At 39.8% G+C, this 21,749-nt stretch overlaps 2 protein-coding genes across 2 annotated transcripts in view; one reads left to right on the top strand and one right to left on the bottom strand.

Moving 5' to 3' along the window:
- The window catches only part of LOC132885354 (serine/threonine-protein kinase D1-like), a 168,045-nt gene that overhangs the window by 74,643 nt on the left and 71,653 nt on the right, over window positions 1-21,749 (top strand). The gene's annotated exons all lie outside the window — the stretch shown is intronic.
- On the bottom strand, window positions 7,432-20,612 carry LOC132900429 (E3 ubiquitin-protein ligase TRIM21-like). The gene is made up of 8 exons (XM_060942541.1): window positions 20,453-20,612; window positions 19,664-19,747; window positions 17,200-17,750; window positions 16,943-17,038; window positions 16,589-16,822; window positions 16,330-16,492; window positions 16,161-16,196; window positions 7,432-8,175 (listed from the first exon to the last, which is right to left on the bottom strand). Exons 2-8 carry the CDS (start codon window positions 19,722-19,724, stop codon window positions 7,628-7,630), a joined length of 1,689 nt encoding a protein of 562 aa, XP_060798524.1. The 5' UTR covers window positions 19,725-19,747; window positions 20,453-20,612; the 3' UTR covers window positions 7,432-7,627.

Raw genomic sequence — 21,749 nt, 5'->3', positions numbered from 1 at the left:
AACAGACTAGTTACCGTTATGTTACAGTACCAACAGGTTGCTACTTCAACATTAGCAATGCCATCCACTATTTTTGGAATATAACCAGCCTATTGTTGGTTTTACTATGGAAAGGAAACATTATGCCAATGACAATACTTACCTCAACATGCTTGCGCAGATTAGACGTCGAATTTTTGTATGCCGCAATGGTTGTCTTCTTGGGCACACATAATCTGCATTGCATAATGAAACTGTCACCCCTTTTCTCTACGAAGCTGAAGTGATCACGTATGTAGGGCCAGGGGTGCACTTCATTACTGGAAGAAATTGCGTTTTCTGCAGGGTCGTCCACCACAGGTTCCTCGGTCTCCTCCATGTCCACAGGGGCGCTTTATCAACACCTATGGCCCAGGGGCTAGGCCCCTCATAGGCTACCTGTCAACCCTACCCTTACCGTTGGCCAGGAAAACACTCTTATTTTATTTGCAATACGTGTCAAGCATTTACAGTGTAAGCGCGTAATTAGCCTAGAAGCCTACGATAGGTTACGTTTGGCTCAGCGTAGCTGCGCAAGGCCCACGCTCACATCACTCAACACATCCGACCACAGAGGGAGAGAAGAACGCGCGCATTATCATTACAGAGCCGGTTCTGATTATTACCACCGACAGGACAGTGATACTGCGTAACTTTCACGCAGGGGCATGGCCAGAGATAACCACACAAGTGCGCATGCGCGATAATGTAGACCTATGTGTAAACATAAAACACACACACCTACAGACAAGTCCTTTTAAAAAATAAAATACATAAAAATAGCTCGGCGGCATGAAAACAAACATTCACTGCAAGTCAAGGTACTTGGCTCGGCGGCCACATGAAATGTAAACACCATGGACAGCGGCCAAACTCATAACTCTACAGACCGAAATACACGAAACCGAGTCCTACTAGGGTCTATTTTACCGATCTATGTTCAAGCATCATGCAAGTCTTCCTTCTCCTTGAATAAGACCGTGCATTCAACTGCCTTTTTGATATGACTGGATCGAAATACCACTTGCAACAATATTTCACGCACTCCATCAAGAAAAAAGTTAAACATGATGAACACGGGCATACTGTTTTGAGCATACGATTTTTTAAAAAGAAACTAGCTACATCAAAGTCCTTCAATAAACCCATCCTTTAGCGCAAATGAGCTTAACCTAGTTCAAAGCATGACGCTAGCAGTAGCTGCATAAGGCAAAATCACGTGGGCCTTTCGTCAACAACAAGCCACGGCGGGCAAACATTAATAATCAAGTGTCCTTACCTTAAAACGTTGTCTTGACCACAGAACTTCTCAAGTATTTCACTTAAATCCACACGGGTTAACAACACACCCAACACAGCTAGCGAGAAATGTGGATCTGCGCTAGCTTTGTATTGCTATTCCCCTCAGTATGCTTACTCTGTCTGCTGCCTGAACTGTGAAAATTATAGGCTACAATCTTTTCATCAATTTCTTCAGTAGATGCCGTTTTAGACATTTTATTATCCCCATAGAAATATGCTATTATACTAACAGGATTATACCCATATGAAAAAAACAGTAAAGAACTTATACGAATTTACCACTGTCTTAGTAGTAAATCCTTATAAATATAAGGATAAATCCTTATAAGGATTTATAAATAAATATATATGCCATGTATGATTTACTCCTGAAAGTGGCCCCTTTTGCATTTTCCTCATACAAATTTTTTATGAAAATCTAGTATGTATGAAGTGAACATTGTGCATGGTTTTTATAGATAATGTGTATGATGAATTACACCGTCTTTGTATGCTTCATGTAATGTTTGTAGTTTTAAATTATATTTTACAGTTTAAAATGTATATGCCTTTTATATGTAAATCCACACAAACATATATGTTTTTGTTTGAATTGTGGATGTATAGTAAAGGTATTCTATGATGGCTCTCTATGTTTTTTATATGTCAACATTACATTGACAGTAATTGGTTGACATTTTAAAAACATAGATAAACCTGAACAATTCATACAAAAAAAACTCTTCTATTTTTACATTTATAGTAATTGATCGACATATAAAAACATCTATAAACCTAAAGAAGTCATACAATAAACCTGTCTTTTTCAGTAGGTTGACATATAAAAAACATAGAGAGCCATCATAGAATACCTTTACGATACATCCACAATTCAAACAAAAACATATATGTTTGTGTGGATTTACATATAAAAGGCATATACATTTTAAACTGTAAAATATAATTTAAAACTACAAACATTACATGAAGCATACAAAGACGGTGTAATTCATCATACACATTATCTGTAAAAACCATGCACAATGTTCACTTCATACATACTAGATTTTCATAAATTTGTATGAGGAAAATGCAAAAGGGGCCACTTTCAGGAGTAAATCATACATGGCATATATATTTATTTATAAATCCTTATAAGAATTTATCCTTATATTTATAAGGATTTACTACTAAGACAGTGGTAAATTCGTATAAGTTCAAATCACACGACACGTATTCAAATCACAACTGATTTATTTTACTGTTGGACAGATCATAGCATATCTAGCCTAGCTGCACATAGCCTAGCTGCTGGTAGGCTGATAACTGATAAGTAGCTGATATTCTGAACAGATTGGTGATCCTTACCTTAAAAAAGTCTGTGACTTTAGGCAACGATTCTATCATTACCTGCATCTCTCTTTTTTTCCTTTTATGCGCCCCACTAACATGTGAACGCTTCATCTTTCAAAGCCTCTAAATTTGTGTCTCTGTAGTCTGCAGTCTTTGGCGCGCTTTCGTGCGTGACGTTACATTTTGTTCCATTTTATTCTGGTACAGTTGTGGGTGTTTGTTTCGCGAACCACATCCACCATGTCTCTTACAGCAGGCTACTGTGCGCTCATTTATTTCAAACCTTATTTCTATCCGTACATTAATGTAGGCCCACGATTCCGACAGTTTATTATTTTATTAATATTACAAGGCCCCTGATTGGCTGTGGCCCAGGGGCGTGAGCCCCCCCCCCCCCCAAAAAGCGCCGGTGCATGTCCGCCATCGTCTGTGTGAGACTCGCGCGCGCGACAACTGTCCTTCCCGTGATTCATTTCCAGAGCGCATTTCCCCTTCTCCGTTTTAGCCTTTTTTTAAATTATTTATTTATTTTTTTACTCAGTAACGGTTGTGATGTAAAATGTACCGAAGTACACTACTTAAAAGAAAACATACTTAAGTAAAAGTAAAAGTACACTCTTTAAAAATTACTTGAAAAAGTATAAGTACACAAAAAAGCTACTCAAGTACAGTAACGCGAGTAATGTAATTCGTTACTTTCCACCTCTGGATCTCAGAATGTAACAAGCTGGCATTGAACTTCCAATAGCCCTTGTTTCGTTTGTAGGCATTACTAGGTTTCAGAATTAAACACTTCAAACAGTGGTCAGATAAAGGAGCAAAAGATATACAACAGTTAGCAACAAATTATTTTATACAGTCAGAAATGAGCCTATAATCAAACACATCACTCAAACAAGAATTATGAGTGTGGAGATGGATGTAGGGCTGTATTCAGACTGGAATAATGATTTTCTAGATAAATTCAAAATTATTTTTTATCAAAAACAGTGCGTAGACAAGCAACTAGCATCTTTGGAACAATCAAGTTTCATGAATGCTGCATGGTGGTGTTGTGGTTCGCACTGTTGCCTCACAGCAAGAAGGTCCTGGGTTTGACCCAGTGGCTGCCGGGGGCCCTTCTGTGTGGAGTTTGCATGTTCTCCCCATGTCTGTTTGGGTTTCCTCCGGGTGCTCCAGTTTCCCCCACAATCCAAAGAGATGCATGTTAGGCTAATTGGTGGATCTTAACTGACCATAGGTGTGAATGTGAGTGTGAATGGTTGTTTGTCTCTTTGTGTCAGCCCTGTGATGACTTGGCGACTTGTCCAGGGTGTACCCCGCCTCTCACCCATAGTCAGCTGGGATAGGCTCCAGCTTGCCCGCGATCCTGCACAGGATACGCGGTTACAGATAATGGATAGATGTAAGTTTCATGTAATATGTGCTTCATCTTGCTGCATAATAGCCTTATGCTATATTCCGTGAGTAATAATTCTATGTCAGTGATAGTGATGCATTGGGGGGAAAGGGGAGGAGGGACCATGATTGCGTTCTTTCTTATGATAGCGGTGGACACCTCAACTTTCTGGTCATATACTGCCCCCTATTTGTTTGGAGTGTGGAGTATGACTTCACCAAGGGGCCAATTCTTACACACAGCACCTTGAAAGTGCATATTCTGGACCAATTTCATTTTTATTTTAATATGAAAGTATGTCCCTTTACACACTCATCCAGAAGGGTAATTTTGCACAAGGCCCTCTGTCTACAGCAGAAAAAAATAAAATAACAGAACGTGTCTGGAAAAATCCCAAGGGAGTCTGGAGCCAGATTTGTGACGTTATCTGCGGAAGCGCCAGCAGGCTGCGCAAGCTTTGCACGGTTTCAGTGCACAGCCTGTGTAGACCAAGCGCTCCCATTTCTCTCTCATTGTCCGGTCTTTTGGAAAACGATGAGTACTAATCCCATCAAGATTGGTGTTGCTACACCCTCCTACGATACATCTGTTAACCATTTTAATAATTACGCGAAACATTGAAGAAATCTACAGAAAACCACCAGGTCGTTTTCTCATAAACAAACCAGCGCTGACGTAGGATTCAGAGGGAGGCTTCCCGCACATGACGTCACGAAAATCAGTGTTTCCCGGGAAATCCAAATGCCAAGTTTTTTCAGAGGCGGACCAATTCGCCTCAGATGGCTTGATTTCAACTGAATTTTTCTGATATTGCGCAAGGTAAAAAAATTGCAGAGAATGCAGAATGTGACAGATATTTGACCAAAGTTTAATATAAAATAGAATTAAATTGATCTTGTTCCTGAATTTACCCGTGATATGCACTTTAAAGCTGAAAGTCTCCACTTCAATCACAACTTGATGGCTTCATTTCAAATCCATTGTGGTGGCGTACAGAGGAAAAATAAAAATCGTCACTGTCCAAATACTTATGGACCTGACTGGATAAAGTTTTCATTTAAATAAGTATTTAAATATGCATCGATAAAAAACACGACGTTATAAAAAGAACAAAATCCTGAACGAGCAGCCTGTCACCTTCTTAAACAGACAAAACACAGTGAAGCTCATGAGGAAAGACGTGGCAATGACTCTGATAGAGGAATCAGGTAAACTAGTCAGTGTAATCTCATCAGGATGACTTTTCATTGCAGTCACAACACTGTCACGTGCAGCAACATGAAACGTCAGAGCCGTAACATGTCACTGACCAATCAGGGAGCATTTTGTCATGGATAATATATATTTAGGCACTGCCTAAAAGCGGAGCTCCCATCTGTTTCTGGGTTGTAGAATTTTCTTCTATCACAGCCAGCAGTGGCGGTTCTAGACGTGGTCAGCTGGGATAGGCTCCAGCTTGCCTGCGACCCTGTAGAACAGGATAAAGCGCCTTGTGGCCAGTTTTAGTAATTACCAGTCAAACACACAGCCTAGTGGCCAGTGCTAGCCAGTAAAGAAATAAAACAAAAGAGACTGGCTGTCATAGGCGGTTTTAAACGGGGGCCAGGGGGGGCCAGTGCCCCTGTAAAATTGCTCCTGGCCCCTGTTGTGGCCCCTGTGCTGAACAGGTAACAAGATTTATTAATTTTGACGTGCGCTGGCTCGAAGATCGAAACTGACATGACGGAGTGTTCTACACGGACTCCTTAAAGCGCTACACGCACACTGTTACCTGCAGCAGAAAGACCCGCAGCAGCGCGAATTGTAAACTTCGGACGTGAGAGATAACAGCTGCAGCCCTGCAAGGACTAGGCTACTGTAAAGAGGCGAAGGTAAGGAAAGTTATTCAATTTCGTAACGTCAGTGTTTGCACATATCCGTGTTTTACTGTTGTTGTTCACTACAATAATAAATCTGTTTTATTGCGCTTTCTTAAAAGTGCGTTGCACAGCAATAAGTAGCCTAACTTAATATTTTTGGGAAATGGGTAAAATAACCGACAGTGTTTAACCTTCTTGTAAAACTTTAATGGCCTTTTGATATGTAGAGGCTACATTCCTCTCCGTTTACTTTTTAGTATAGACCTACTGTAGGCTATCATCATGGAAAGGAGCAAGAAGGACATTATGTCCTTTTTTGCCCCTGTTGGCAAAAAGCAACATAGAGAGAGTAAGGAAGATGAAGATTATGAAAGAGGAGAGAGAGCCAGAGGTGGTGGTTGGAGAGGTGGAAAGTGAGGCATCTGAAAGGCAATCTGAGAGTGAGGATGAAGACATTCAGGATCAGATTGAGGGACAGAATGAGGGACAACCCAACAAGTCATTGGGACAACCAGATTCACCATGCATATCAAGTACAGCACCATCAGGTTTGTGATGTTGAACAAATGTATGTGTGTGAGCAGTGTCGACCTACAATTCATATAGCCTACCCTGAAAGTGTGAAGTCTGAATAATAATTAATAAATATAAAATACAAATAATAGATATAATAATAAATTAATAAATGAATAATGACAAATAAATGTTGTTCTCAGTCGCACTCCCATATTTACTGTATTCATCTTTCTCCAGATATCAGCAAGTGCTTGGACAACACTCCAGTGCAGCCACGTCTGAAGAAAAGGTTCATTGTATGCAAAAATAGAAACCTTATTTTACAAAAAAGAGAAACATGGTTTTAAGATTTACTGAGCACAATTTATTTTATGTTTAGGCTATTGAGACAGAATGTTTATCTCATTGTATTTATGCTCAATGTATTTTGTTTTGGTTTTAAATAAACTAAACAAAACATTTTGAACGCTTAAATATTGCCATGTTTTGCTCATATGTGCCCCCCTGAAAAAACACTGGCCCCACCTCGGCCCCCCTAGTAATTTTGGTCTAGAACCGCCACTGTTCTACAGGATTGCAGGCAAGCTGGAGCCTATCCCAGCTGAGTATGGGCGAGAGGCGGGGTACACCCTGGACAAGTCGCCAGGTCGTCACAGGGCTCTACATTTAACATATTTGTTTTAATTTAGTATTTTCAGCCCAAATGGCCCGTGTCATTTCACCTTTGTACCAGCAGATGGAAGGATTTAGTGCAGATTGAGGATTCATTTCTTCATTCATTTCTATTTTGAAGAACAGAAAAACCTTGACACTTTTATTTCGAAATAAAATACAAGTTTGTTTGTGTTTGATGAGGTTTGAAGGAGAAACAGTTTTGTTTGGTTTTATTTACACAGAAATCAGCAGCAGAACTTCATACATTTTACTGATCAGATTAAATTCTGCAATAAAACTCAGTGTGAACTGTAAATAATCTTTATTAATATTTGATTTGTCATGACAAAGTTCCACAATCAAAATGTGTAACAACAGACAGTAGGAGTAAAATTATTTGTTTCTGCAAAAAAGTAACCCAGGTATTAAAATAAACTGTACAGCATTTTAAAGGGGAAAAATGTTTTATGAAAATTAACCAGAAAATGTAAAATATTTCTGTTTATTCTCACCATTTAAGAGATGATTAAATTTGTGAGTTGAAAATTCATTCAGTCTTTAATACAGGAGAGATGATCAGTGGGGCTGAATTTTTACCTCCAACATTTAAAGAAGGATTGAAGTATGGATAGAGTTTCTCAGTGAAAGACAGAGCAGTGAAAGAGTAGATATGAGATCTGGACTTCGCATCATAAAAGGAGACCAGACCCTCATCATAATCCACAAACACCCCCACCGTCTTCACCTTCTCTCTCAGTGTGAGGGGGACAGTGGGATCAGCATTAGCCCAGTACTGATTCTCATCATACAGTCCCACAGTCCAGACTCCATTCTGAGGTTTCAGTTTAATCCTCTCCTTCCTGTTAATGTTCTCTCTCACAACTCCTAATGCCCACGCAGTTTTCCCTCTGACCTGCACCTCATAATAAAATCTCCCTGAGGAGAAACTCTGATTTCCCAGAACAGCGAGATGCAGATTAAACCTCTGTGGTGTATCAGGGAGATTCTGCCACTCGTCTCCATGTATCACTTGTTTTCCATCAGCAGACAGGATGAGATATGGATTTGCTGTATCAGGATCCAGAGTCACATCCACTGAGAGAAACACACAGTGTGTGATGTGAGTTTGCAGGTAAAAAAGATTAAATCATCATCCAGTAGTGAGGATCATTTGTAGCATTTACATATCTTAACACGCATTTTAATAACAGGTAAACACCGGTTTCTGAGCAGAGTGAGGTTCCGTTTAGCCCCTTGATGGAAACTCCGTAGTGGCCACATGAGCTGTGGGAGTCTCTTGCTGGTCGGACATTTTGAACTCCGACTCAACTTGTGGGACACCGTGGATGCGAGTTTCTTAAAATACTGCCACCGTTTACGTTTGGCTAAGCAGGTAAGTGTTGTTTTACTAGACTAGGGATTTAACAGTGAAGCGCAGTTTACTGTTTCAAACGAAATATGGGTTCATTTTGTCCGACCACCAAAGCTAACATTGCTAGCGAGGCTACAGACGGCGCTCCAAGCTTAGTGACCCTCAAAAGAATTCTTGCACAAACATGACTTGATGCTAACTTTAATGTGTTGGAATGCACTGCGTGTGTTTATAATGCGTTGTAATTTAATTATGGTGTAGTTTTGTTTGAGGAGGAAATGATGCCCATGAGCACTGGGAGCAGGGGGAGGGGTGACCTGGTTCTGCAGTTAGCAGTAGCCGCGCAGTGAACGCAAACGCGGGGCGATTTGTCAGGCAGAAATGTTACAATTCTGCAGATCCAAGCCAGTGTATAGCGCCATGCGGGAAACTCGCTGATTAAAGTGAAGGGGCTTCGAAGTTGGTTAGACTTGGGCCCAGGAGAAGAGCACAGTCTTCCCAGTGCCTCCCGAATGGACGCTGCGTCAGGAATGGAAACGCTAGCGGTGGGCGGATCGATCTAAAGTATCGATCTAAAGTATCGATCGTATCTCCATTAAAGCAACTCAGAATGGTATGTTTCCTTGTGCCAGCTGTTTATACTAAAGGGTCGATTCAACAAAGATCTTATTTAACCTTTTATGTGTGAAATGTGAGGAAAAATAGTCCAAGTTTTAAGATTTTGTAGGATTGTTTTCATTGTTCAAAATTGTGCTTAAATTGAAATCCATTTACAGTGGTGCTTGAAACTTTGTGAACCCTTTAGAATTTTCTATATTTCTACATAAATATGACCTAAAACATCATCAGATTTTCCCACAAGTCCTGAAAGTAGATAAAGAGAACCCAGTTAAACAAATGAGATAAAAATATTATACTTGGTCATTTATTTATTGAGAAAATGATCCAATATTACATATCTGTGAGTTGCAAAAGTATGTGAACCTTTGCTTTCAGTATCTGGTGTGACCTTCTTGTGCAGCAATAACTGCAACTAAACATTTCCAGTAACTGTTGATCAGTCCTGCACACCAGCTTGGAGGAATTTTAGCCCATTCCTCCGCACAGAACAGCTTCAACTCTGGGATGTTGGTGGTTTCCTCACATGAACTACTCGCTTCAGGTCCTTCCACAACATTTCAATTGGATTAAGGTGAGGACTTTGACTTGGCCATTCCAAAACATTAACTTTATTCTTCTTTAACCATTCGTTGGTAGAACAACTTGTGTGCTTAGGGTCGTTGTCTTGCAGCATGACCCAGCTTCTCTTGAGATTCAGTTCATGGACAGATGTCCTGACATTTTCCTTTAGAATTCGCTGGTATAATTCAGAATTCACTCAGTGCGTTTACATGCACATAGAGAAAATCGCATTTCTAACGTTGCTCAACTGAAATCGCAGTTCTAAATGGCATGGAAACACCTTAGCTAGGCTGAAATTGAACCGAACTTGATTTCTCGTAATCGAGCTGCACGACCTAGATTATGCGATTTTTGCCGAGCTACTTAGTGCATGTATACCCTATCGAGATATGTAGTAGAGCTACACAGCAAATTCCTCAGTGTTGAATTAACACTTTCAGAGTTAATTTGTGTCCAATTGGACCTATATAAACACAGTAGGGTGTTAAATCAACACTCTGGGTGTAAATTCAACACTGGGGATTTTGCTGTGTACTTACTTCAGCACTGCCCTTTCCGGAAGTGACGAGTGATGAGACCACAAGCGGGAAACACAACAGCCTCGGTCGAAAAAAAAAAAAACCAGCCTCGGTCGGCATAACACTTCACCTTAGCCGCCCACTTTATTAGGAACACTTCTGTTCGTACATACAAACTACAAACACTCTTCTTGTGAACACAGAACTGATAACTTTGTTTATACTCTTGAATAGCTCTTCTTCATGACGACAACCGGAAGTGTACCAACACGATGGGGCGTGTAGCGCCACCTGTGGCTCGGGTGCACAATGTACCTCACACAATAGCTCGATTTCCTTGTGTGCATGTAGGATTGGATTTCTCTGGCACCCCTGCTGGGACCCTTTGCTCGATTACCGACAGCAACTCGATTTGGATGTGCAAGTAAACGTACTGATTGTTCCATCAAGAATGGCAAGCCAATCTGGCCCAGATGCAGCAAAACAGGCCTAAACCATGATACTACCACCACCATGTTTCACAGATGGGATGAGGTTCTTATGCTGGAATGCAGTGTTTTCCTTTCTTCAAACATAACACTTCTCATTTAAACCAAATAGTTCTATTTTGGTCTCATCCATCCACAAAACTTTTTTCCAATAGCCTTCTGACTTGTCCACGTGATCTTTAGCAAACTGCAGATGAACAACAATGTTCTTTTTGGAGAGCAGTGGCTTTCTCCTTGCAACCCTGCCATGCACACCATTGTTGTTCAGTGTTCTCCTGATGGTGGACTCATGAACATTAACATTAGCCAATGTGAGCAAGGCCTTCAGCTGCTTAGAAGTTACCCTGGGGTCCGTTGTGACCTCGCTGACTATTACACGCCTTGCTCTTGGAGTGATCTTTGTTGGTCGACCACTCCTGGGGAGGGTAACAATGGTCTTGAATCTCCTCCATTTGTACACAGTCTGTCTGACTGTGGATTGGCGGAGTCCAAATTCTTTAGAGATGGTTTTATAACCTTTTCCAGCCTGATGAGCATCAACAACGCTTTTTCTGAGGTCCTCAGAAATCTCCTTTGTGCATCCCATGATACACTTCCACAAACATGTGTTGTGAAGCTCAGACTTTGATAGATCCCTGTTCTTTAAATAAAACAGGGTGCCCACTCACACCTGACTGTCATCCCGTTGATTGAAAACACCTGACTCTAATTTCATCTTCAAATTAACTGCTAATCTTAGAGGTTCACATACTTTTGCCACTCACAGATATGTAATATTGGATTATTTTCCTCAATAAATAAATGACCAAGTATAATATTTTTGTCTCATTTGCTTAACTGCGTTCTCTTTATCTACTTCAAGGACTTGTGTGAAAATCTGATGATGTTTTAGGTCATATTTATGCAGAAATATAGGAAATTCTAAAGGGTTCACAAACTTTCAAGCACCACTGTAAGTTACTCAGAACATTCTGTCTTATTTAAGTCATTTAACTGTCCATGCATGTGGGGGAAAATGTCTCATCCTCAGTTCATGCTGAACCATATCAGTTATAAAACACGAACATCTATATTTTCATACATATACATGTATCTGCAATTGTTTGATTATCTGGGATTAAACTAATGTATGGCGGCATGGTGGTGTAGTGGTTAGCGCTGTCGCCTCACAGCAAGAAGGTCCTGGGTTCGAGCCCCGGGGCCGGTGAGGGCCTTTCTGTGTGGAGTTTGCATGTTCTCCCCGTGTCCGTGTGGGTTTCCTCCAGGTGCTCCGGTTTCCCCCACAGTCCAAAGACATGCAGGTTAGGTTAACTGGTGACTCTAAATTGACCGTAGGTGTGAATGTGAGTGTGAATGGTTGTCTGTGTCTATGTGTCAGCCCTGTGATGACCTGGCGACTTGTCCAGGGTGTACCCCGCCTTTCGCCCGTAGTCAGCTGGGATAGGCTCCAGCTTGCCTGCGACCCTGTAGAAGGATAAAGCGGCTAGAGATAATGAGATGAGATGAGAAACTAATGTATTCTTTTGAAAACTGATTAAAATTATCAAGTTAAAATATTAAACATTTTCTTATACTAGCTTCACTGAGATGTCAAGGTTCTTTTGCTTTTATTATAAAATTAATACTTTGGCTGCTGCTCAGATTAAGAAAGCAATTTGAAGACGTCACTCTGGGCTGTGATCACCTAAGACTTTGGCTTTATTTTGTCAAATGTTTTTGAACCAAGTCTGACTATTTCCCGCTCTTTATTTCGCTCTTATTTTCAGACTATGTTACTTCAGGTGGTTGTCTTCTCCAAAGAAGCCAGACGAATACAGCTTGCTGTACCAGAATCTGTCAGTGAACTGATTGATGGACTGAAAGAGAGACTTGGACTTGAAGGTGATTTCTCACTCCAGTTTGAGGATCCAGATTTGGGCAGTGCATTATGCAACTTGACAATGTCTGAATTACCAGTTGAGCGTGCAGTCCTGCATATTATGCGGGACTGTAATTCATCTCTACTTAACCAATCCAGTGACCATTCAATTGGTTCAGTCTCTGCTCTTGATACAGCCAGTGATCACTCTGAGCATTTCAGGTCTAGCTCAGACTCTATTCAGAGCAATTTAAGGCATGTTGCTGAGTGTCCCTCTACGTTCCCGATCTCTAAGTTCTTGTATGACGTTGAACTGAAATTGCGTAAGGGTAATGAGATGTAGGAAAAGTCAAAGAAGGGCCTTGACGTGACAAGAGACATTAAAATGGACATTTTGGATAAAATTGCACAGGCAATTTTTGAAATCAAAAGCTACCCTGACAAAGATGAACTTCAATCAGTTGCCTCTTCCCTGGTTCTTAAGGAGCTAGGTAGCATCACAGGCTATGAAGGATGGAAAACAAGTATCCAGTACAAGCTTGGAAACTACAGGTCAAAGCTGCACCAGGCAGGCTGCAATGAGTTAGATGTGAACAGGAAAAGAAAAAGTGGAGATGAGGATGACCGCCTGTTCACCCTGAAAAAGCCCAAACATGGAGAGGTCAACCATGTTCCAGATTATCCACAACACCATGATGATTCTACTCTTGAAGAAGAGAGTTGCTCTGGTTGATGAAATGAAGAAGAAAAAGAACCTGACAATGATGCGGCACAAGATGGAGCTGACATTTTCCCTTAGGTGGAGAGAGGTCGTAGAGGAGCAGCCTATGGTATCTGAGGTCCAGGAGAGATGGCCTGCGCTGTTTTCCTTTGAGGAGGTAAGATTGTGCTCATTTATTTAGTAATTTTATTATTCAAATGCTCAATGCAGTGTGTGTAATTGGGTAGGTCTAATTTTACCACATTGCGCATTTCGTCAGTTATAGTCAATCTGTTATAAGCTATATTAGCAAGCTATACTATACTCCACCCTACCACTCCACTACAGGCCACTCCACACACTCCAACTCACTACACTATCAGCCCCACAATTCATAATAGAATTTGTCCTCCCAAGGAGTATGTCCCCTAATTCAACTTTTAAATTGGAAACAATTGATGTCATAGTCAGATTAATTGTTAGTCCTTAGGATTTGTCTTTACAGATACCAGGGAAACTTAATGAAACTTTTTTGCCAAAACTAAATGATATACATTTTTATAGAGCAATTGTATTGTAGCTTCCTAGGAATTTTCTGTTAAGAAAAAAAAAAAACCCTAACAGAATAATTATTGTCCAGTTATATTATTTTATTGTTTGTGTTCATATATCTGAAGAATTTAATCAAATCACCAGCAAAGACCTCCTGGGGACTTTCACTACATCCCTTGACAAATATGTGCCTCGCCTGCTTAGACTGTACCGGACTAGGGAAGGCAGGCTTTGGTCAGAAGATAGAACACTTCCTTGATAACCTTGATGAACAGGTAAGTGATGTGCCTGAAGCTAAAAGCATTCAAAAGTTTAGGGAAAATAACCCGTCATGCTTTTCAACTGCCAAACCTTGAGCACTTGCTGTATTCAGTAGCCAAAGAAGACGTGACCGCCCATGCCTCTTTCCTTTGTTGAAAATATGAAATATTTGCCCGGGATTATTAGGAAAGCATGAATATACTTTTTCATTCCAGAGAGACAGAAAAGCTAAAAATGTTTTGATGGAAATGCATCAGTAAAAATTGATGGTACCAGTCATTGCTTTGGTGTTCTGAATTGAAACAGAAAATGATCACAGTATTTCTGATTTGTAAAAGTACAAATTAATGCAGGATTGCAGTGGAATTTCTTTCCCTCTTTCCTTTTGCATTTCACTTTGGCACTATACTAATTGATATGCTTGTGTGTTTTCCACTAGGTACTGTTAGACATCGGACATTGTGTCTCACCGAAAGACAGCAGCACTGAGGGGCCTGCCTATTTTTGTTCGGGATGACACCGCTAAATTATTTTTAAGTGTTCGGTGAGTAATAGCAAGTTTATTTATATAGCACATTTCCTACACAGGTAATTCAATGTGCTTTTTTTAAACTTCCACAAGCTGAATGGCAAGGGTCAGTAGCATGTTACTAAAATTTAGGTTGGAATAAGAAGAAATGCATTTTGTCTTTCAGTTTTCTTTAACACTCAATCATGTTTGTTACTTCTCTTCAGGACACTGACCCTGAAGAACGAGTGCTTAGAGGTGGGTCTGTTGCCATCCTCACTGTCCTCGAAGACAATGATGCTGCCATTTCACCAAATGTGCGAGACATGGCTATTGTGTTGGAAGGGGCCATTGTGCTCCATGACCTACCAGACCTCAGTACTGCCTTTGCATACCTCTTAGGCCTTCTGTATGCCATGAACATTGATTATCCAAAGGAGATGAGGTATACTGTACCTTTGAAGCACTTCAGACTATCTTTTTTTTAGCTTGGCTCTCGATGCTCACAGCGCATAAGGGGTCTCAAAACAAAGCTATTGCTGTGAGCTAGTCATTTTAAGCATGCAGATCTCTGCCTCTGAAACAAAGATTCATGAAACTTTTGGAGATGTCAGCTGCCAGTTCACAAGAGGTGCATATACTGTGTTTCCACTGTTCATGTTTGTTGTTGGTGCTCAAGTAAAACTTGGGTGGATGCACTATCTTGCATGTGCAGTCATTTTAAGTATGCAACTCCAGTTTGCCTGTGAAATATACATTTTTGGTATTGTTGGATGTCAGTTAACAAGAGGCGGTGGAGTTTTATAATTTTTTATTCTTAAATTCTTTGATTCAAAGACCTTTAAATGCATTTGAAAAATGCACGTGTTGTGCGACATAATCCAAATTCAAGACGTTTTTGGATGCGTTTGTCACAATCATTTTACAAGATTTGTAAGAGGCACAAAACCAGTGTTTTGCCTGTTCAAGTTTGTTGCTAAAATTTCAATGTATGTGCAATTTTAAACTTGTCTAGTTCATTGTGATTCGTGCTCAATTACAACTTCAAGATACATAAAATAATTGCCTGTCCAAGTGTATGCATGTTCTGTTCACCACGATGTTTACCAAGAGGAATAAACATAGTGTCGGGTAACTTAATGCTTTGTGCTCTTCATTTTAGTTAAATATTAATTTATTTATTACAGCAACATGTATTTTTATCGATTTATAAAGCAACATTTCTATCTCACTGAATCTAGAATTGTCTGTTTATTCAGCAGGAATTTCTGTATTTGTTGAAGATGGAAATACATGTTATTGAAGCAAGAATTTCGTGCTTAGCCTCGCAAGATTATCAAAATTATGTGAACAAGAAAATTAAAGTCTGCAGAACTCTTGTCTAAACTTGAAAACTAGTAAAAGTCAATGACAGTAGTCAAAAGTTGGGACAACTCAAAAATCTATTGCATCATGTTTCCTTGATAATTTGAGTTTTCTCAACATTTTCGTTTTTACAGTGTAGTGAGGAGGATAATGAGAGACACTTTAAGACTTCCTTTAAGCTGGAGAGATCTACAGATGAAAATAAGTCTGATGATGCAGTGGTGTAATGATGATCTGTACATTTTAATATGAGAGGAAACAGAAATCTCACTGTACCTGCATACTGCTGAATCCTCTTCAGTTCTGTGGAAACTAATTACAACAAAACATCACTTTCATTAGATTTCAGATGTTTTTTACTGCAGGATTTGAATCAAATAAAGCTAAAAATGAACAAATATTATACACTTGTGCCAAGAAAACACATCATATAAAAGTTTCTCACCTGTTTCCTTTAACTTGTCATTGAGTGTTTTAGTGAGTTTCTCATTCAGAGTCTGCTGAAGCTGAGACAGAGCTGTCCTCACAGTCTCCCCACTCAGATCAGTGTTAATACTGATCTCAGTCCAGTTCTTGGTGTGTGGAGGGCTGCACACGGAGGAGTAAATCTACAGTAGAGCAGGAGAGAGGAGAAATCCCTCAGCATGGTGAGTGTTGTTCTGTGATGTTCTGCATTGCCAGTGAGCAGAGAGAGGAACACTGACCTGTAGGAGGTGGAGATGCTCCTCAGTGTGTGAGAGCTGCTCCAGCTCAGTGTCTCTCCTCTTTAGCACAGTGATTTCCTGCTCCAGCTCTTTAATGAGTCCTTCAGCCTGCCTCTCTGCTGCTCTCTGCTTCTCCTCCATCACCTCGAGCAGCTCAGCCTGACTTCTCTCAATGGAGCGAATCAGAGCAGTGAAGACTTCAACACTGTCTGCTTTCTCTTTCTCTGTGTTTCTCTAAAGGAGCAACACATTTTCACTTTCTTTACATCACACTGAATAATGAACTAATCTTTATTACAGATCGTTAATTTCTACAGATTCAAGCAAACAATACATAAACTATTTTCCACACACTTTGCTGAGCTCGACTGAGTGTTTGATCTCTTGGATCTTCTTCAGTCGGTCCTGAATCATCTGCTGCACATCTGTCTGTGTTTTCCCCAACTGAGTCTGAGGACAGAGCAGAAGATAAATAATTGATATTTTTAATACTTTTGTACCTTTGTCCTGGAATTTGATCTCAGAAATTTCCAGTCTGATCTACCACTGGATAAATTAATTTGCATTTTCTATAATTATGTCTAAAGTTGATGTTAATCAGTGTTTCTCACCTTCTTCTCTCTGCTCTCCTCCTCTATAGGAACAGTGTTGTGATTCTTATGGTCTGTCTCAGTGCAGAACTGACACACACACGTCTGATCATTTCTACAGAACAGCTCCAGCGGTCTCTCATGTTTCTGGCATATGTAGTCCTCCAGGTTCTCCACAGGGTTTATTAATTTGTGTTTCTTAAGTTTGGGCATATTACTATGAAACTCTAGATGAGTTTTACACAAACTTGCACAACAATCCAGACAGGATTTCAGGGCCTTCAGCTTCTCTCCAGTGCAGGCATCACACAGAACCTCAGGTTTATCAGGACCACGTTTCTTCTTGAAGTGATCTGCAACCTCTCTCAGTGTTGTATTAATCTTCAGTTCAGGTTTCTTGGTGAATTTCTCTTTACATAATGGACAGTGTAGACTCTTCTCCCAGCACTGTGTAAGGCAGCTCTTACAGAAGTTGTGTCCACATGGAGTGCTGAGTGGATCAGTGAATATATTCAGACAGATCGAACACAGCAGCTGCTCTTCAGACAGGAGACTGCTGGAGTCACCAGAAACTAGGGTTTATAATAAAATAAAGAGTTACACATTGTTTATAAATAGTGTAGAAATACTGGAATTTGTTTCAACCTTGTCTCTATTCAGTCCACTGCATCTGTAGTGTAGGTGTGAAAATCACACACCAGAATTTCTACACGTTTTTCTGGACTGATACCAAAAAGGCTTTTTATTCTAAACTCACTTACAGTTGACATCTAAAGGCACTTATCAGGGCATCATTTAATGTTTTGGTCAAACCATTTTTGTAGAATACTTGAATGAATTTTACAGTCAAAGGTATTTACAAGTGTACTGTAGATCTTACATCAGAAATGAAACCCAGAACCTCCTGCATTAACAATAATGACAAAGTTGTTTTCCTCCCAGAGCTGATTATTTTTCCATAAAACTGTTCAGGCTTGAGTGCTTTATTCCTCTTATACAGAATCAGTGCAACACTCCAACAATAAAATACTTTTCTTTCACGAAGTCACTCACCAAAATATTCCCACCCAAATTATCTCCCCCTATGCCCTGAAGGAGGGCCCATCTACCAGGTAAACAAGATCCTCGACTCTAGATGCAGAAGGGGTCAACTAGAGTACCTGGTAGATTGGGAGGGCTACGGACCCAAGGAGCGAAGCTGGGTGGGAGCCAAGGACATCTTAGATTCTCTCTTAACTCAAGAGTATCATTCCCAGTCACCCAACAAGCCTGCACTAAGGGGGAGAGGCTGCCCCAGGAAGTGTTTAGCTCCCGGAGGGAGCTCCCCCGGGGGTGGGGTGTTTCTGTCAGTAATAACGTTAAGAGCGACAGCTCAAGATGGACTACAAACATGGACGCTAATAATTACAACCTTAAGATCCACAGCGCCCTCTGTCACCTGAGTTCTAATTACACCTGTCTGTGATTCCACTAATCACTATCCCTGCTACTAAACCCCTCTCACACCTCAAAGACGCGAAGTATTGTCCAGTCTTCACTCCTGTGTACCGAGCTGTTTGTTTACTCTATTTGCCTTCTAGTTTCCTTGACCCTGTTTCTCGTTATTCTCACCACACTCTCTAGTCTAGTCTGTATTGCTCTGTGTGCTGATTGATCGACCCCTGCCTGTTTTCTCGACTATGATTCTCATCTTGTGATTTGGCTTGGTCTCCAGTTTGCTTCCCCGCTCTCCCCGGCACATACAGCTGTAAGTGCCTGCACCCTGACACCCTCCTACATTATTCAGTCACAGAATTCACAAAAGAATATTGCACATTATGAGGTAATGTCTGTGCATATTTCTTTATCAGGTTCTATATATTTGTTACTATTTTTGTCTTTTTAGTTTGTAAAGAAATTTTATTTAATTACACATGGAGTTTCATCAGATTTTAATAAGGATGGATGAAAGTGACAGATTTCAGAGAGGATGCTCATTTTTATTTATTTCATGTTACTTTTTTGTCATTCACGTTTGTTTCAATAAATAAACAGTTAAATCAGAACAAAACATTGTCACATTTTTTCCTGCCCCAATCCTCCTCCAGTACAATTTATTTACTGTCACATTTAACCACATATCTAATTATTGAATATCTTTATGAGTTACATATTTAAATACATAAAGTCTAAAATATCCTCCACAGATACACAATGTCAATCTACAGCATCAATAAATGGCTTTCTAAGATGTTCCTGCATTATAACACAAGTGTGATATGAAAAGTGGCACAAAGTCACCAGAAAAACAATGAAACCATTCACTGAGATCATTTCTATAACCCTTCATTTCAGTCAAAATTCCATAGTCCTTCATTAAATTATGTAGCTCATCCACCATGCAGTACAAGTCCCTGTGAATTAGTTGTTATGACAGAAACAGTAACTTACAACTGCATAACTATTTAATAAACATAAACAATCATGTATGAGCTGTATAACTTACATGAACGTGGCTCATCCATGCTGCTCCTTCTGTCTTTTGCTGGTGATGAAGATTCAGCCATTTTCTTTCTCCTGTGTTTTGAACCTTTTCAGTCAGAAATCACATCATTCAGTTCACACATGTAACAGTATGAGGTGTTACTGATTAGTCTGTTTGACTCCACAGGCCTGTCTGCAGTGTTAAACCTCAGCAATGACACTGGAAGCATTTAGACTGTGATATAAAACACACGTAAACATTCTCATCTTCATTAGATTGTAATAAACACAGGATTTCACTGATCATTCTCACAGCTCTCAGCTCAGGAACTGGATCATTCACAGTTTCTCACTGACTGATATGTTTCTATAAGTGTTTATGTTTCAGCCAGTGATCACCTCTGGACTTCACACACACACACACACACACACACACCTTTCATCCAGTAAATTCAGCACAGCTCACACAGTTGGGAAATTAGGTCATCAAGTATAAGGTATAATTGTATTTTTACTTGTATTTCAGTGTTCATGCTGGAATCAGTTTAGTTTTGAGCAGTTAATAAAACACAGCAACCTTTAAACCTGTTTTTCAGCTTTGTTGTCTCGGTTGATCACTGATCATTAAAGACAGTTTTTAAACTAAACTCAATAAAAAACACTTATAATCAGCTTGTATTTCAGTGTCAGTGTTTCAGCAGTGTGTTAGAGACTCTGTCTCTGTCTGACATTGTTAATATGTGCAGTTTATCCTGATAAATCACACACTGACAAAACCTCTGAACGATAAAACATTCACTGAAGAACCTACCTTTATTTTACTCGCCTCTTTTCAGGGAGTGAGAATTGTCTGTGTTTATATTTCAGAGTCGGTGAAAATCCTGCAGTTCATTTCAGAAATTAATGTGAAAATAAGGGTTTCTTCTCGATGTGAGCTGTAACTGCTTTCACTTTGACTTTAATCCCTTCCTTGTTCCCTTTGTAGGGGTTGATAAAGGGGCGGTTCCTCATATGATCACAGTGCAGTTTGTCTCCGCCTCCCTGACTTCACCTCTGCTCATGTGGATTTATACAGTCATTCAAACTGCACATGAAATAACAATAATGTGGTTTATTTCTCCTGCAGATTATCGTGATTATCGGAGAAGATCGTGGGCCACGTCATTTCATCTTTGCCCCAGCAGATGGCAGCATTTGGCCCAAATGGAGACTTCATTCATTCATGATCACATGCTGCAATTATTTTATTCCTGATTCACATTTGTTTTGGTCATGCTGTATTTTTAAGGAACATTTTTAGTTCTAAATAAAACAATAATGTTTGTATTTTTTTGAAAGGAGAAACACGTTTGTTCAATTTTATCCACTCAGACATCAGCAGCTGCTTTTAAGGCAAGGCAAGGCAAGTTTATTTATATAGCGCATTTCATACACAGTGGCAGTTCAATGTGCTTTACAGAAGTAAAAGCAAAACAGTAAACAATAGAAAATAAAATTACATAAAATAAATGGGGAAGAAAAATAAGAATTAAACAATAGTAGAAATAAAATAATAAAATGAAGTAAAAGTTCAGTAAAAAACAGCAGAATAAAATAGAATAAAAGTTAAGTAAAGTTTAAAACATGCAGAGACTGTAAAAGTTAAGAGTTTAAAACATGTAAAGATGACAATATTAATAATTTAGCAGAAAGCATCTGAAAACAGCTTGGTCTTTAGTCTAGATTTGAAGCTGCCAACAGCAGGAGCATTTTTGATGTCCTCTGGGAGTTGGTTCCATAGCTGTACTGCATAGTAGCTAAAAGCTGCTTCACCACACTTTGTTTTAACAACAGGTTTGACCAGTAAATTTTGCTGCTGCGATGATTGGGTTAGGCCTGCTTCACCACACTTTGTTTTAACAACAGGTTTTACCAGTAAATTTTGCTGCTGCGATCTGGTAGATCTGATTGGGTTAGGCCGCTGCAACATATCAGAGAGGTAATTGGGCCCTGTACCATTGAGAGATTTGTACACCAGCAGCAATGCTTTAAAGTCAATTCTGTAGCTTACTGGAAGCCAGTGAAGGGACCTTAGAATTGGAGTAATGTGCTCTGTTCTTTTTGTTCAT

The sequence above is a fragment of the Neoarius graeffei genome, chromosome 1 (genome assembly GCF_027579695.1).
Source record: "Neoarius graeffei isolate fNeoGra1 chromosome 1, fNeoGra1.pri, whole genome shotgun sequence".
Classification (NCBI taxonomy): Eukaryota; Metazoa; Chordata; class Actinopteri; order Siluriformes; family Ariidae; genus Neoarius; species Neoarius graeffei.
The sequence above is the reverse complement of the archived record's forward strand: the minus strand, read 5'-3'. Positions and strand labels throughout refer to the sequence as shown.

Excerpts from the sequence above, each read along its gene's own strand:
- LOC132900429 (XM_060942541.1), bottom strand. The coding sequence starts at position 19,724 with ATGGCTGAATCTTCATCACCAGCAAAAGACAGAAGGAGCAGCATGGAT. Across the intron at positions 16,197-16,329 it reads TGACAAGTTAAAGGAAACAG|TTTCCACAGAACTGAAGAGG; the intron begins GTGAGAAACTTT and ends TGTTGTAATTAG. Across the intron at positions 8,176-16,160 it reads GAGGATTCAGCAGTATGCAG|TGGATGTGACTCTGGATCCT; the intron begins GTACAGTGAGAT and ends TGTTTCTCTCAG.